At 42.4% G+C, this 17,933-nt stretch overlaps 1 protein-coding gene and 1 pseudogene across 1 annotated transcript; one reads left to right on the forward strand and one right to left on the reverse strand.

The window, feature by feature from the left end:
• Positions 1-14,701: 14,701 nt before the first annotated feature.
• LOC132649926 (PWWP domain-containing DNA repair factor 4-like) lies at positions 14,702-16,795 on the reverse strand. The gene has a single exon (XM_060374702.1). It carries the CDS (start codon positions 16,793-16,795, stop codon positions 14,702-14,704), a length of 2,094 nt encoding a protein of 697 aa, XP_060230685.1.
• A 240-nt stretch (positions 16,796-17,035) lies between these two features.
• LOC132649927 (COP9 signalosome complex subunit 5-like) overlaps positions 17,036-17,933 on the forward strand; it is a 45,066-nt pseudogene continuing 44,168 nt past the window's right edge.

Below are 17,933 nucleotides of genomic sequence, written 5' to 3' on the forward strand. Positions count from 1 at the left end.
AAAGTGTCGATTCACGAGGCACCCAGGGCTTCTATTGCCTCTGTGATGTGCAATATTCAGGATCCTCACCTGGTCTCCTCTCAGATATTCTGTATTTGCCCTGTGTCAGGAAGAAACTACAGCTTTGGATCTGTAGGACCAGCTCCTTCATGTGCTTCATCATATTGTACATGATGTAGATCTTGGAGTGGCCCAAGTCACAGCCTTGGATCTCAGCATGGGTGGAAGCTGAGTTGGACAGCCTACCATCACTCGTGCTGTCCTGCCATCAGGGCCAGCTCTCCTGCATTGCCCAGCTGAGGGACAAGGCCGAATCTCTCACTCTCATACCCTGGGGTCAGCTCATTCTTGCCCACACCACCAGGGCCAGTTCTACCTTGCTGCTAAGGGGAGGTACAGGACCCACTCTGTTGACTGCTGCAGTTGGCCCGGGGTGGGGCCAGCTCTCCCACCTGTTACAGCAGTGAGGGGGCCATCTCTCCTGTGGCCATGCCATGGCAAGCAGACAAATGGCAGAGCTAGATATCCTTAGTTGCCACAGCCAGCAAAGGGCAGGGACAGCCTTTCTAATGAATATGAGAACTGGGGCCAGCTCTTGAGCTGCACCATACCAACTTTGATTCTGTATGGTTCTTTTCTTTGGTTTATAACATTGAATAGTCCCTTTACTTTATGTTGTTGTTTGGAGATAGGGTCTTCTATACAGGCCTATGGATCCTGAGTTCCAGGACAGCCTTGCCTACAAAGCAAGACTGTCCCAAAATTCAAATCAACCAGAGAGTCAGGCATTCTAGACACAAAGTATGTATATAGGTGTTTAACTGCCACTGAACTGAGAGCATTGGTTGTTTCTGTCTAGCCAAATAATCACACCAGGCAACTTTCGCCTGTGAGGCTGTGACCTTCCTTGGCATAACCTGCACTGCTGGCTACACTGAGCCGCCTTGACCCTCTCTGGTCCTTTTCTGTTTAGATGGAATTCTTGTCACTGCCTGAAGAGTTCTGTTCAAAGTCCTCCCAATTAATTCCAAGCCGCCTTAATTACATGGATAACACACACACACACACACACACACACACACACACACACACACACACCTAGAGAGAGAGAGAGAGAGAGAGAGAGAGAGAGAGAGAGAGAGAGATGGAAGAGACACTTGACTAACATAAACTGATTTTCACAATCTGTGGGGAAGAAAAGAAGCATGAAAAGACCTAATTAGGAAATGTTTGAAATTAAGCATTTGAATGCCCCCCCCCATGAGCAGTAAACCCTTTTGTATATACCACTCAACTTCAGAAGCAGTTTTCTTTGTTTAATTATTATTTTTTATATTAAATACAGGTTATTTACTTTGTATGCCAGCTTTAGCCCCCTCCTTCATTCCTTCCCAATCCCACCCTCCCTCCCTCATCTCCTACCTGCCCCTCTCTAAGTCCACTCCTAAGGGAGATCCTCCTACCCTTCCATCTGACCCTAATTTATGAGGTCTCATCAGGAATGGCTGCAATGTCCTCCTCTGTGTTCATGAGCCCTCCATTGAGTTCATGTCAAGGACAGTCCTTGTTCCCCTTACTAGGAAAATCCATGGAATACTACACAACAATTAAAAACAAGGAAATCATGAAATTTGCTGGCAAATGGTAGAATCTGGAAAAGATCATCGTGAAGAGGTATTCCAGAAACAGAAAAGACACACATGGTATATACTCACTTAAGGATACTAAATATATAAGATAGAAAAAACATACTAAAATCTGTACACCTAAAGAACCTAAACAAGAAGGAGGTCCTGGTGATCAATCCTCACTTAGAAAGACAAATGTGGTGGACATTTGAAGTAGGAGAAAACAATTAACAGGAGAGCAGCCTACAATAGGGAGGCATATGAAAGACTTTACCTAGCAGGGTATCAAAGCAGGTGCTGAGACTCATAACCAAACCTTGGACAGAGTGCAGGGAATCATATGAAAGAAGGAGACGTTAGTAAGACCTGGAGAGGACAGGAGCTCCACAAGGATCAAATATATCTGGGCACAGGTGTCTATTCTGATACTGATTCTCAAAACAGGAATCAGGCATGGAAATAACCTAGAACCCCTGCTTAGACGTAGCCCATGGTAGCTCAGACTGCACTTGGGAGGCATACCTCCATGATCTGTTGGGATCTGTGACCACTCACCCAATGTTATACACAAAGAACTTCTCAGCTACTTATTTCTAAAGAAACATAAAGAGTAAAGATCATGAACTTGAAATGTCATTCAGGCCCAGAAGACCAACCATCATGCAGCCCAGGGCATTTCTTTGTCAGTGTTGGCAGAGATTAAGAAGATGTGGGGTGACATCACTGTGTGCTTCTTCCACTTGTACATGTTGGGCACCCTACCCCATAAATGGGCAGCCACCTATAAGGGCTACATGAGGAACAGTCCTGCATAGGTGTGGTGAAAAGAAATGAAGATGTTGAGCTGAGGTTAGGTAGTTCCCTTAGCTGTGCCTATCAATGTCTGAGCTAACTTACTATGCCACTTGGTTGTCTATGTGAGAAGCAGAGAAGAAAATTTCCCAAATTTAAAGGAGGAGCTTATAAGAATAGAAGAGTCCTACAGAATACTTAAAAAATTAGGCCAGAAAAGAAAATCTTCCCAATACATAATAATCAAAACAGTAAGTAAACAGAACAAAGAAAAAAATACTAAAAGCTACAAGGGGAAACGCCAAGTATCATATGGAAAACCCATCAGAATCACACCTTACTTCTCAACAGAGACTAAGAAAGTGAGAAGGGCCTGGACAGATATCATGCAGAACCTAAGAGTACACAGATGTCAGCCCAGGCTACTCTACCAAGAAAAACTCTTACTCTTCATAGATATGAAAAAAAAAAAGATATTCAATGACAAAAACAAATTTAAACTTTTCTTTACACCAATACAGCATTACAGAAGTTACTAGAAGAAAAATACAAGCCAAGAAAGCTAACTACATTCAGAAAAAAACAAAGGAAAAAAATAACCTCACTACAGCAAAATGGATAGTAGCCAAGCACACAAACTACCACAACCAACAGCAAAATGATAGCCTCAAAGAGCCACTGGTCATGAACCTCTCTCAACATCAATGGACTCAATAAAAAGGCACACACTAACAAAATGATCATGTAAACAAGACCCAACAATCTGTTGCATACAGGAAACATACCTAAGTCACAAAGATAGACATTACCTGAGAGTAAAGGGCTTGAAGACAGTTTTCCAATCAAAATGGACCAAATGAAGCAAGCAAGAATAGCCATTCTCACATTGAATAAAACAGATTTTCAACCAAAATTCATCAAAAGAGATGTGGAAGGACACTTCATACCCATCAAAGGAAAATTCCACCAAGAAGACATCACAATTCTGAACATTTGTGCCCCAAGTACAAGGGCACAGACATTTGGAAAGGAAACATTAATAAATTTGAAGCCACACATAGAATCCCACATATTAATAGTGGGAGACTTCAATATCCCACTTCCAACAAAGAACAGGTTAACAAAACATAAACAAAGAAACATTGACTCTGACACAGGTTCATGAATCAAATGGACCTAACAGACATCTACAGAACCTTTCACTTAAACACAAAAGAATTTACTTTCTTCTCAGCACCTCATGCAACCTTCTCCAAAATAGAACATATATTGGGACAAAGCAAGCCTCAACACATACAAGAAGACCGCAATAATCCCACGTATCCTATCTGACCACCATGGATTAAAGCTGGACCTTTACAGCAATAGAAATACCAAAAGCTTACTCACTATTCAATGACAGGTAGGTCAGGAAAGAAATAAAGGGCAAAATTAAAGGCTTCCTATAATTCAATGAAAATAAAGGCACAATATACCCATTCTATGGGACACAGTGAAAGCAGTGCTAAGAAGAGAATGCATAGCACTATGTTCCTTTAAGCAGAAATTTGAAACATCTCATTCAAACAACTTAATGGCTCACCTGAAAGCCCTAGGGGGAAAAAGAAGCAGACACACCCAAAAAAAGTAGACAGCTGGAAATAATCAAATTCAGGGCTGAAATCAATAAAATAGAAACAAATAAAACAACTCAAGACTCAAGAAAACAGAGAGCTGGTTCTTTAAGAAAATCAACAAGATAGACAAAACCTTAGCGAAAATAACTGAAAGGCAGAGATACTCTATCCAAATCAACAAAATCAGAAATGAAAAGGGAGATATAACAGCAGAGACTGAGGAAATCCAAACAAACATAAGGCCTTACTTCAAAAGCCTATACACCATAAAATTTGAAAATCTAAATGAAATGGATATTTTTTTTATGATCAATTCCACTTAACAAAGTCAAATCAAGTCCAGGTAAACCAAATAAATAGTCCTATATCCCCTAAGGAAATAGAAGCTGTCATCAAAAGTCTCCCATTAAAAAAAAACAAAAAACAAAAAACAAAAAACCAGTGTTAGAACGTTTCAGGGCAGAATTCTACTGGACCTGCAAAGAAGAGCTAGCTACCAATACTCTTCAAATCTTTTATATAAAACCGAAACAGAAGAACAGTATCAAACTCAATCTATGAAGCCAGAGTCACCTTGATAACGAAGCCTCTCACAGACCAAACAAAGAAAGAGAATTTCAGGCCAATCTTCCTTATGAAAATTGATGCAAAAAATAGTCAACAAAATACTCATAAACTGAATCCAAGAACACATTAAAGATATCATCCACTATAACCAAGTAGGCTACCTCCAAGGTATGCAGGGGTGATTCCATATACAGAAATCCATCCATTTAATCACCATATAAACATACTGAAAGAAAAAAAAAAAAAACATGATCATCTCCTTAGATGCTGAAAAAGCATTTGATAAAATCCAACATTCGTTTGTTTAAAGTCATGGAGAGATCAGGTACACGGGTACTTACCTAAACATATTAAAGGCAACATATAGCAAACGTATAGCCAACATCAACTAAAAGGAGAGAAATTTAAATCAATCCCACTGAAATCAGGGACAAGGCAACGATGTTCACTCTCTCCATATCTCTTCAACAAAGCTCCTTAAGTCCTTGCTAGAGCAATAAGACAATTAAAAGAGATCAAAGGGATTCAGTTTGGAAAGGATTTATGTCAGGGTCTTCTATTCAATTCCACTGATCCATGAGTCAGTTTCTATGCCAGTACCATGCAGTTTTTAGTATTGTTGCTCTATAGTATAGCTTGAGATCAAGGATGGAGATACCACCTGAAGATCTTTTACTGTAGAGAATTGTTTTAGCAATTCTGGGTTTCTTGTTGTTCCATATGAAGGTGAGAATTTTTCTTTCAAAGTCTGTAAAGAATTGTGTTGGTAATTTGATGGGAATTGCATTGAATCTGTAGATTGCTTTTGGTAAGATGGCCAATTTTACTATATTGATCCTGCCAAGCCATGAACATGGGAGATCTTTCCATTTTATGATATCTTCTTCTAATTCTTTCTTCAGAGACTGGAAATTTTTTTTCATACAAGTCTTTGACTTGCTTGGTTAGGTTCACACCAAGGTACTTTATGTCCTTTGTGGCTATTGTGAAGTGTGTTGTTTCCCTAATTTCTTTCTCAGCCCTTTTATCCTTTGTATACAGGAGGATACTGATTTTTTTTTTGAGTTAATTTTGTATCCAGCCACTTTGATGATGGTGTTAATCAGCTGTAGGAGTTCCCTGTTAGAGTTTTTGGGGTTACTCAGGTATACTATCATATCATCTGCAAACAGTGATACTTTGACTTCTTCCTTTCCAATTTGTATTCCCTTGATCTCCTTCAATAGTCTTATCGCTCTGGCTAGGACTTCAAGAACAATGTTGAAGAGATATGGAGAGATTGGACAGCTTTGCCTTGTCCCTGATTTCAGTGGGAATGATTTAAGGTTCTCTCCATTGAGTTTGATGTTGGCTATAAGCTTGCTGTATATCGCCTTTACTATGTTCAGGTATGTGCCTTGTATACCTGATCTGTCCAATAGTTTAAACATGAATGGATGTTGGATTTTGTCAAATGCCTTTTCAGCATCTAAAGAGATGATCATGTGGTTTTTCTCTTTCATTTTGTTTATGTGGTGGATCACATTGATGGATTTCCGTATATTGAACCACCCCTGTATGCCTGGCATGAAGCATACTTGTAGGAAGAAGTCAAATTAGCTGTATTTGCAGATGATATTATAGTATACATAAGTGACTCCAAAAATTCTGCCAAGGAATTCCTATAGCTGATAAACAACTTCAGCAAGTGGCTGGATACAAAATTAACACAAAAATAATCTATAGCTCTCCTGTATACAAAAGACAATTGGGCTGAGAAAGAAATTAGGGAAACATCACCTTTCACAATAGCCACAAAGAACATAAAGTACCTTGGTGTAACTTAACCAAGCAAGTCAAAGGCTTGTATGAAACAAAACAAAACAAAACTTGAAGTCTCTGAAGATAGAAATAGTATACGATACTGGAAGATGAATAGAGCAGGATTAACATAATGAAAATGGCCATCCTGCCAAAAGTAATCTACAGAGTCTATGCAATTCCCATCAAAATACCAACACAATTCTTTACAGACCTTGAAAGAAAAATTCTCCATTTTATATGGAACAACAAGAAATCCAGAATCACTAAACCTATCCTATAAAATGAAAGACCTTCTGGAGGTTTCTACATCCCTGATCTCAAGCTGTACTACACAGCATTAGTAATAAAAACTGCATGGTACTGGCAAAGAAAAAGAATAAGTTAAAAAGCAACAAATCAAGTAATCCAAATAAAAAAATAGTACAGAGCTAAGCAAAGAATTCTCAAGAGGAGTATCGAATGGCAGAAATGCTCAATATCTTTAGTTATCAGGGAAATGCATATCAAAATGACCCTGAGATTTCAAATTACAACCACCAGAATGGCGAAGATCAAAAACTCAAGTAACCACACATGCTGGAGATGATGTGGAGAAAGAAGAACCTACGTTCACTGCTGGCAGGAATGTAAACTTGTAAAACAAGTTTGGAAAACATTCTGGCAGTTTCTCAGACAATTAGGAATTGTGCTACCTCCAGATCCAGCTGTACCACTCCTAGGCCTATATCTATAAGTCGCTCAAGTATATAACTAGGACATTTGCTCAAGCATGTTTGTAGCACTTTTATTCCTAATAGCCAGATGTCTGTCCCTTAACTGAAGAATGGATACAAAAATGCTGGTACATTTACACAATAGATTACTACTTGGCAAATAAAAATAAGTAAATCATGAAATTTCCAGGCAAATGGTGATCTTCCTGAGTGAGGTATCCCAGAAGCAGTAAGATGCACATGGTATATACTCACTTATAAGTGTGTATTAGACATATAATATAGGATAATCATACTAAAATCTGCACATCTAAAGAAGCTAATCAAGGAGGACCTGGTGTAAGGTGCTCAATCCTTATTCACAAAGGCAAATGGAATAGACATTGGAAGAGTGTGAAATCAAGGAAAAAGACACTAGCCTACTTAGAGAGGACCTCTGAAAGATCCTACCAAGCAGGGTATTAAAGCAAATGCTGAGACTCATAGTTAAACTTTGGGCAGAGCTCAGGGAATCTTATGAATGAAGAGGGAGATAGAAAGCCCTGGAGGTGACTTGAAATCCACAAGGATAGCAACTGAACCAAGAAATCTGGGCACAGAGGTCTTTTCTGAGATGGATACTCCAACCAAGGACCACACATGAAGTTAACCTAGAACCCCCACTCAGATACAGCCCATGGCAGTTCAGTGTCCAAGTGGGTTCCCTTGGCAACAGGGAATATCTCTGACATGATCTCATTGGCTGGCTCTTTGACCATCTCCACTGAGGGGTAGCATCCCTACCAGGCCACAGAGGAAGACAATGTAGCCAGTCCTGATGAGACCTGAAAAGCTGGGATCAGATGGAAGTGGTAGATGTCCTCCCCTGTCTTTGGATTGGGGAAGGGGAATGAGAGGAGAAAAAGGAGGGACCACAGGATTAGGAAGGGATGAGGGAGGGAGCTATAGCTGGGATACAAAGTGAATAAATTATAATAAATAGTTTTTAATATAATATAAAATATAAAAAATAAAAGATTATTGAAACAGGGTTTCTCTCTCTAGCCTTGGCTGTACTGAAACTGATTCTATAGACCTGGTATAGTCCACTATAACTCTTGGCCTAAGTCAGTGCTGGAGCACTCTCTCTGTGTAATCTTTACCTTTCTACTTCTCATCTCTTTTAAGGAATTTGCAGCAGCATGTGCAAAACTGGCCCATTGAGTCTCAGTTCAATTTTAAGAATGCTAGTGTATGTGTGCAGGTGTATTCATACATGCATTTTCAGATACGTGTTATGTGTGAGCATATGTGTTTGTGTGCACAGGTGAAAATACATATGGCGGCCAGAGGACAACTGTTCATCAGGAGTTGTGCATCCTCTCTTTTGGCGCCAAATTTGTGCTAAACTCCATGGACAGTGAGCCTTAGGGATCCAACTGTCTCTGCATCTACCATGCCCAGGTTTTTGGAAGGGATCTCAGAGTCAAAGTCAGTTTCTCATTCTTGTTCATTGCTTTATAGACTGAGTTATCTTGTAACTGCTTTACAGACTGAGTCATCTTCCCAGACAGTTGTGGTCATTCGTTCTCTCTCTCTCTCTCTCTCTCTCTCTCTCTCTCTCTCTCTCTCTCTCTCTCAACCCATACTTTTTCTCCTTGCAAAATCATGGTCAGAGACTGAGAATGAGGCGGAACCTGATAATGCAGCACAAACTAAAGAGGGTTGCTGCATAGGAATGTCTTCTGATCTCAGGTTCTACAGACTCACAACTTAATGGCTTCTGGATCAAAGATAAGCCTGCAGTGGTGCAAGGAGGTAATCCTAACACTTGGGAGGTGGAGACAGGAGGAAAGGGAATTCAAGACCATAATTTGAGGTCAGCCTGGAGTCTCTGAGAGCCTGTCTCAAACAACAACTTTGGATGTGGAATACTTATGAGGACCAATTTTGATTTCCAGCCAGTTTTGTGTTGCTTGCTTGAAATCTGTCTCTAGGTCAGTAGAGACAGATTGATCCTCAGAATTTGCTAGCCAGATGTTCCATTCAAATCAATGAGCTCCTGGTTCAGTAAGAGATACCATCTCAAGAGAGAGAGAGATTAAAAAGACAGTCAACATTGACTTCTTGTTTCTGCCAGTACATGCATACACTAACACACATACACAAAAATGAAACAAAAAGAAAACCAGGCATGGTGATGCATGCTTAGAAGATGCAGCATTTAGAAGATAAGGCATGAGAAGAACACCTTGAATTCAAAACCAGCCTACTGTATTAAGTGAGTTCCAGGCCATTTAGGGGTACATAGCAAGGCCTTGTCTCATAAATATAAAATAAGAGCAGAGTAGTTTGGGCTAAGTTGCATGCATGAACCCCAGGGTTCCATCACCAAGATCGCACAAACCAAGCATGGTGCTATCTGTCTAAAGACTTATAACTGAGGAGGGAAGGGAGAGAGGATCAGAAATTCAAGGCCATTCTTTACAGTGAGTTTGAAGCCAACCTGGGCTATGGATCCTGCCACAATATCACTGATTGTCAGATTGGAACATATTTGTTACCTCTCAGGAAGAATGACAATGAAGATTAGGCCTGCCTGATGGTCTGATGAAATGCTGAATTGATAAAACTATCCTCAGTGTAGAGATGAGGTAAGGAATCCCTCTAGATGGTTGAGGTAAGCAACCTTAGGAGGAGCCTTAAAACTAGCTGGAGAATATGGAGCCTGCATCAGGGTCCACATGCATCTGCTGGAGAGTGTGTATGTGCAAGGCTAGGAAGAGAGAGATAGTTGATGCTGCTCTTTTACCATAGCAGATCTCAGAGTATATTGAGGAAATGTTTCTTCCTCTTGACTGCTTTATTCTTGTGAAGATATGTGGAACAGATCTGACTTCTGGCACTGACAGTGTGTAGGAAGTAACTCTGAGTCTCAAGATTAGGGTGGTCAAATCAAAGGTAAAAAGTTCTGTCTTCTACTCTTCATATGGGTTGAGTTTCAGGTCTTGGCCCACGGAAGCAAGGCATTTGGATTTTCATTCTTCATTTAAGTGGGAACCTCTCTATTTTGCACACACATATAATTATATTAATGTGTTCTATATTGAATAACAGAACCTAAAGAATCATCCTCTCTATACAGAAAGTTTCTTTTTTATTTTAATGACTTAGAGGTTGTGGTCCAGTCATTTGAACTATGGCCATCTATGATGACAAAGTTCTTGAACCAAGTAGTTGCTCAGTCCATAAGGCTGGATGTCTCAGGTCATCTTTAGTCTAGGTTGGAATCTCAAAGAAGTAGTGAAGGAATGGGCTTGCTTAAAAAGTGATAGTAAGCAGCTAAAGAAAAAAAAAGCTTCTTCTACGCCATTATATAGGCTTCTAGAAGAAGGTGTGGCCCAGACTAGAGGTGGGGTTTTCTTGCTCAAAACAATGTATTAAGGTGTATCGTCCTCCATCATGGTCCAAGTTAAAGACATGCCTTCCTACCTCTAATTCTAGATTATGTGTAGATATTCTAACTTCAAATCAAGAAAAAAAAAATCCTCTTGGGGGTATCCATCCATTTTAGGGTTTTATTTAATTCTAGTGTAATAAAGTTGACAACCAAGAAAACCCATCACAACTGCAAACTGTGTTGACTTGACACACAGTCATATTTATGCCATAATTAATTTCCAAATGTAAACATTAACCAGGTCATAATAATGCCTAAACATGATATAAGTAACTATTCTAAGTACAAGGCAATCTATCTATCTATCTATCTATCTATCTATCTATCTATCTATCTATCTATCTATATATAATTAAAATATATATATAATTACGACCAGGTCGTAATTATGCCTAAGGTGAATTAACTACTTTTTGTACAGCTTAGGGTTAGGGTGTGCTAAGGGACACAGCACAGTGGTTACTGGTTCAGGTATTTAGTCCCTCTTGCAAATTCTGCCTCCTCTGGCCATTGTTTGCATGAACTTGTCAAACACCTAGAATGTCTCCAATTTGAATTTGTCTGATGCTTTTTTCATATGTAGGCCATAAATATGAAGTTTAGGTACAAATCCCACAGAAGGTATTGAATCCTCCTCTTTATGTCCTCTCTGGGGTGTGTGATGATGTCAGTGATGGTCATGCCTACTAAGCCTTTAGGTACACTCTACATACAGCTTCACGTGTGTGAGAAGCAGAGTTTATAGGTATTATCAGCTCTCAATTTTTGGTTTCCAAATCACCCCATAGAGACTGTTTTGATAAAGGTTGTACTTATATTAGAGTACTTACAGCTTCCATGGGATTTTAATGATTAACATTAAAATGTTAATCATAGTGTCCTGTTTAGATCTGCTGTCTCTCTTACAACAGAAGTGTGTGTTTCTGTGTGTACCAGGCAAGGGTTTATAATATAGATACCTTTCACTCAAATGTAACAACTTTCATTCAAACACCCAGGCTACCTAAATCATGTAATAAAATATAAGAAGCAATGCATTGAGGCCTGTAAGGAGATGTAGCTTTTTTTTTTTTTTTTTTTTTTTTTTTTCATTTGGCGATATTCCTTACTGGGACCAACGATGCTTCATCTATCCTCAGACAGATAAAGAACTGAACTCAGTGAACATTGATACAAATATACTCAATAAAATCCTTGCAAACCGAACCCAAGAACACATCAAAGATATCACCCACCATGACCAAGTAGGCTTCTTCCCAGGCATGCAAGGATGGTTCAACATATGGAATTCCATCAATGTAATCCACCACATTAACAAACTGAAGGAGAAAAACCACATGATCATCTCCTTAGATGTTAATAAAGCATTTGACAAAGTCCAACACCCATTCATGTTTAAAGTCTTGGAGAGATCGGGGATACAAGGCACATACCTAAACATAGTAAAGGCAATATACAGCAAGCCTATTGCCAACAACATACTCTGAAACTGTAAACCAAAGCAAACTAAATGTTTATATTTCTCAGAGTGCTATGGGCATGGTGTCTCTTCACAGCTGTAAAACCCAAACTGAGAGAGAGATCATGATCTTTAGCATTAGCTGTGGATAATAGGTAGTGAAAATGTGACCATGAGAGTGGGTGTCAGAGATTGCAGATCTAAAAGTTAAGCAAAAGAAAAGGTGGAAAACTCAATTCACATCTATTCCCAAATGAATAGGGAACTTTGAGGACCCCAGAGTCTCAAGAAACCAAGACAGAATTACTGGTAGGAAAGATAAGGACCAGGAGACAAGGAGATAACAGGAATGTGGGCAGATTAGTGTAGCAGTAGGGCAATCATGTGTTCTCTTGTTCCATGTCAGTGCTCAAAGTAAGTAGTAGAAATGGCACAAAATTCACTTGAAAGTTGAGAAGGAAGAAAAGACTTTTAGCTCTGAATGAGGATGCTACAGGCAGGGTAGGTGGTGCTGTTAGGGGACATGAATGGTAGAAGGTGAGGACAGAGGGTTTTGTTGTCAGAACATAATGCAAAAGGGGGCAGTGTCAGTTAAAGTCATAGTAGAGGCTGACTATGCAGGTGAGACTATGTCTGACATGAAGCTTCTGAGACCTGCACTGGCATGGTGCTTGGGTATGTAGAACACAAAGAATTTAGATTTGAGCTTCTCCTGGAAAATCCATTAACAGATTGGAGTTATTAATTCCTATCCTAGATGGAGTCAAAAGCAGGACTAAAGGAGATGACTATGATTTATAAACTTTTCAAAAGCAAGGAGGATTGAGTTATACAGTGTCGGTGTCTTTTACAGAGAGATGGCTCATAGCAGAGGGAAAAATATGATTACATTTAAAAAGTCTTCTTCATTTATATATTTTTGGTGTGTGTACATGATAATTTTTGTGTGCACCTGAACTTGAAGGCCAGAAGTTGATATCAGGTGTCTCCCTCATTTACACTCCAAATTAGTATATTTGTTTTTCTTTTGTTCTTTTTTTGACAGGGTCTCTCACAGAACAAGAGGCTTGCCAATGCACCTATACTGGCTGGTTGGCAAGCCTCAGTGTTTTTGTCTTTGTGCCCCCACTACTGAGAATACAAGCACCTGTGTCATTCTTGCCCTTTTTCACAGGTAAGAGCCCACTGGATACACAAAGGAAAGGCACTAATTAGTATCAAGGGCTAATGCTCACCATTCTCCAGTGCAACAGGAAGGGAAAAGGTATCATGTATCCAGGGACATAGGCTGGAGTACAAATGCATATTTACAGGGATTTGGCAGAAACCAAGGGGACAGCTGCTTATAAAGTTGTACTTCAGGGTCCACAGAGGCACCGATTCATGTGTATCTCCAAAACACATAAAGGACTGTGATTCAAGAGGGGAAAACAGGCCAATCTGGGAGGTATGGCAAGCTTGCTTCTCAACAGTACACCCAAGGTGTCAGTGAATCCAAGGAATGAAAGGCCGCTCTCCCTCTTCCGGCCAACACCAGAAGTCTAGAAGTTTTGATCTCAGAAATGTGAGAAAAGCAGAGATACTATTGTCTGCTGCTGCAGACAGTCAGCCCATGAGATTGGCAGACCTTTCTCATTAAGAGAATGTAGTCTCTGGGGGACTGGAGAATGGCTGAGAATATAAAGTGTTTCCTGCATGGGGTGAAAACATGAGTTTACCATCCAGTACTCATTTATAAGAAAAGTATATGGACAGGCATGTTTAATCTGTGCACTGGGGTGACAGAGACAGGAGGATGGAAAGAGCTGCCTGGATACCTCTTCTAGCACAATCAGTGAGCAACACGTTCCATCAGAGATCCTGTCTCAGAAAGCAGAAAAAATAAGTGAAGAGACACCAGATTTTGACCTATGACATCCTCACGTTTGTGCACACATACAGAGAGAGAGGGAGGGAGGCAGGGAGGGAAAGAGAAGGAGATGGAGGGAGGAAGGTGCAGAAAGATGAGAGAGAGTAGAGAGGGAAGAATAAAGGAAGGGAAGGAGAGAGAGAGTGAGAGGTTTTAAAACGCAATACATCATGATCTTTGAAATCAGACTAACTCCGGGAGTACATTCACTTCCTTTCTCTGGCTTTAACCAACTGCCTCAATACACATATCTGTTCCTCTTCTTCATTGTGAGTGAGTGAAGAAGGAGGTAATGGAGAAAGAAAATTGTGGAAGCTAAGCTGGCTCCATCCATAGCACCTTAGAGAAAAGAGGACAGGAAGTGTGGGGAAGTCAGAGACAGGTGTCATCATTAACCTGATGTGCTGGCTGGGTATGTTGGGAAACTGCAGAGAGGGCAAGGCTATGCCAAGATAGCCAATGCTCCACTCAGGGCTGGCAAGGTTCCAGGGAAGTGCACCCACAGGACTTGTGCACACCTAGGCACAGGCCAGAGAGGGCTGGTCTGGCCTGAAGCTAACAGAATCTGTCTGTCTGTAGAGCCCATGTAGACATCTGCACTGTCAATCAGGAAAGAAAATATTTATTTCGAGGTGGGGAAAGAAACACTCAGCGAGCAGTCGTCCCAGTGCCCAAAGTACACCCCACAGTCTCCCAGATGTTCCTTTTTGGAGTTCCTTCCTGTCTCCTCTCTTGGGAGTTGCAGGGGTGATGGCTGATAGCAGTGAGCACCCTTCTAAGGAATGGGTGCATGAGGGGCCCTGGCAGCCCCAATTCTGACTGCTGACCTCTTCCGGGCTGCCTTTAAGAGGTTCTTTTCAAAGAGCTCTTTCTCACGGTAGTGCACTGGTGGGCCATGCAGGTACTTCTCTTCTGCCTCCTTGTAGCTGAGCTCATAGAGGGCAGCGATGGAGCAGATGATTGCTTCTGGAAGAAGAACGTCCATGGTAAACTGCACTTTATCTCCTCTAGTCAGGGAGAGCAGAGCCTCATCTGCTTCCTTGCATATTTCTTGCAAATGCCTGGCCACAAGATGCAACTGGTCGTCATCCTCCAGGTAGGTCTCAATACAGAAGTCTTCCCCCCTTGATTTCCAAAGATTGTCCACCCACCTGGACGGTTTTCTGCCCTGCACAATCTCCCGCAGGTGCTGGTCGGCCCCCTTTCTCTTCACTATGAAGTCCACGAGCTTCTGGTTGGCTCTGTCCCAAGCAGCCCTCATACGGTCAGGCAGAACTTTCTTGCGGGGGCCTTTCCCACCTGGGGCATTCTCCTCCTCCCAATCTTCCAGGTCCACATAGCTCACCTTAGGGAAATCAATGTGCAGGTCTCCTTCCTGGATGGCCCTCCTTAGCGGGTAACTGACTTGGGCAGTGTAATAGCCCATAAAGGAGCCCAGGTAGGCGCCACAGGCCAGGCCCTCTCTGTAGTGGTCGATCACTGTGAGGCACCAGCTGATGCCCTGGCTGTACACTCTGCTGGCTCTTCTTATGAGTGATATTTTTTCTCCACAGTCCAGATGTTTCAACTTGTGTAGAGGGGCACGGACACCCTTGTGCTCAAACTGCATGTTAGCTTCCATCAACAACACCCTCGCCATCTTGTCATTTTGGCTGACACTTTTTACCACCGCTGGCCAGAATGGAAGGTCCTGAAATTTGAACCAGACCAGCATTCCTCGTTCAATGGTATTCTGTAGCTGGGCAGAAGCCACCTTGGCAGCTTGGCGTGCTTTTTGAATGGTGGAACGCCTCCTCTTGAACCTGGTCTTCGTCACCTTTGAGTGAGCACACGGTTCCAGTTCTGGCACCCTGCAATGTGGACACAGCACGTGGATCTTCCTTTTCCTGTTAGCAATGCGGAGGGATCTTCGCAGCCTCAGGATTGGAGGCATGCAAGCTGCTGAGGCCGAGTTTGCAGCTGGCTTCAGGGTGCCCGGGCCGTGGTCCTCCTTGCTCTCATGGAAGGCATTCTTCCTTTGGCCTCCAGTAGCCCTGGTGTGTAGGTCAGCAAAACGTGCTTGTTGCTTGAGGGCTTTGGGCGAAGACCAGATGCACCTCAGTGGCCCAGAAGCAGCCTGCTGCTCTTTCTTAGCCCGTACACTCTGCCTGGAGGCTGAGGCAGTCAAAGACTTGGGTTTGGATGTGTTTAGCTTTTTCATGCATGCATTACGACCAGAATTTCCTTCCAGTGTTGTGTGACATGGCCGTACTCTGATGCCTCTTAGGACATTCTGTTTCATCTCAAAGTGTGGAGGCCCAACAGTGGTGTGTGCCTGGGCTTTTCCACCTCGCACTGTGGGCACTTTCTGTGAGCCCACTGGCAACACAGGACCCTGACGGTGCTGCTTTCCAGGACTCCTCTGGGAGAGCTCTTGGCCTTTCTGGTTGTGCTTTTGGAAGCACAGACGCACGCGCAGGCGAAAGCGAGGACGTGGTTTGGAGTTGGCCTGCTCTTTTGGAACCTTTTGAGGACTTGTTCTTGTGCTGGTTCTTTGGCCACCTGTCCTTCCACCTTGCAAACAGCCTCCCTCCCCCAGGATATCGAGAGCCACCTTGAGGGCTCTTCTGTATGCTCTGGTCTGCTTTGGTGAGCCATTGCCCTGTGACTCCTTCCCTGCCATGGAGGCAAGGCTCACAATTTCAGACTTGGATAGTGGCCTTGCTTTGGTGCTCCTCACTCTTGTCTTCTCCCCCATAGGCAAGATTTGCACCTTCAGGAAAGGTGCCCCTCTCCTCTTACAATGGGCTGATGTCCTGGGTCTGGACAACACCCTGGCAGGCCACAGCTGACCCTTCCAGCCACACAGCACATACTCTGCAGAGTTCATGGTGACAGTACTCTGGGGCTGTGCTGATCACTACAGCGTGAGCACTTTGGTTTTGGTGGGCAATGTGACTGCCTGGCAGTTGTCTCTGGCCAGGCTCTCCTGCCTGTGCTACTGGCCTCCTTCCAGATTCTGGTGGAGGAGCTGGAGCTGACTTCCCTCAGGGTTATGTGGGCTTCCCCTGCATGGTGGGAGAAGGAAGCAGAGTTGCATTAGGAAGGAAATAAATAGGCTTTAGCCAGCATGGACACATCAATGCGGTCAGGTGAGGCAAGGGTAATCAAGGGAGCTCACAAAGCCTGTTCTACAGATGTGGGAGAAGATATGCAAAAGGTCCAGAGCAGATGGGAAACAGTTGTAATAATGTTGTTCCCCACCCCAAGTCTGGAGTGTTTAACTTCATCCCAGAGAGGTGGATGTCATTACAAAAGCTGTGCATTTTCTTGCCCACCAGTCAGTACCTTAGGGCTCCCTGGGATTCTTTTGCCAAGGAAACCTCATTGTTCTCTTTCCTAGGGAGCTAGTCCTGCTCTGCCAACCCCAGGATGCCTATGGACAACCTAGTGCATGAGCCTTCCATACTTGTGTGATTCTAAGTTGAGCAGCAAGGAGGTGGGGAACTCTTCATGGTGATTCGCATAACATGGTAAGAGAAGATGGCTGCTTTCATAGCTTCTGGCTACCCCACCAGCCCACCACCAATCTTTCAGCTTAGTTCTGTTTCCATTGTGGACCTCACTATGGCATCAAGTGTCTACAGGGCACACTTGGCGAGATCCCCAAAGAGAAGCTACTTCTTTACTAAACAGACATGCTTATTAATTAATTGGAAGACTCAGTGATTTCAGATGGCAAGCAACAGGGTTATGTGACATGACAGGGAGACAAGTGTCTCTGTTGGAACTGTGCACCCTCCTGCTGCAATGTCAAGCCTATGGTAGACCCTGCACACCCATATCTGCCTGTGATGAGCAGTATTCATCCAAGAGATTACAGATCACTGACCTCTCCTGTCTCCAACCTCTGTGCCCTAATGTTAATCCATAAAGTCTTAGACAGGAAATTAAAGTAGCTACTTGATGATATGGATGGTCATGTGCCCATCCCTAGGTCTCGTGATATTCAATCTCATCTGTATTGC

Source organism: Meriones unguiculatus, chromosome X (assembly GCF_030254825.1).
Source record: "Meriones unguiculatus strain TT.TT164.6M chromosome X, Bangor_MerUng_6.1, whole genome shotgun sequence".
NCBI classification, from domain to species: Eukaryota; Metazoa; Chordata; class Mammalia; order Rodentia; family Muridae; genus Meriones; species Meriones unguiculatus.

Excerpts from the sequence above, each read along its gene's own strand:
- LOC132649926 (XM_060374702.1), bottom strand. The coding sequence starts at position 16,795 with ATGAACTCTGCAGAGTATGTGCTGTGTGGCTGGAAGGGTCAGCTGTGG.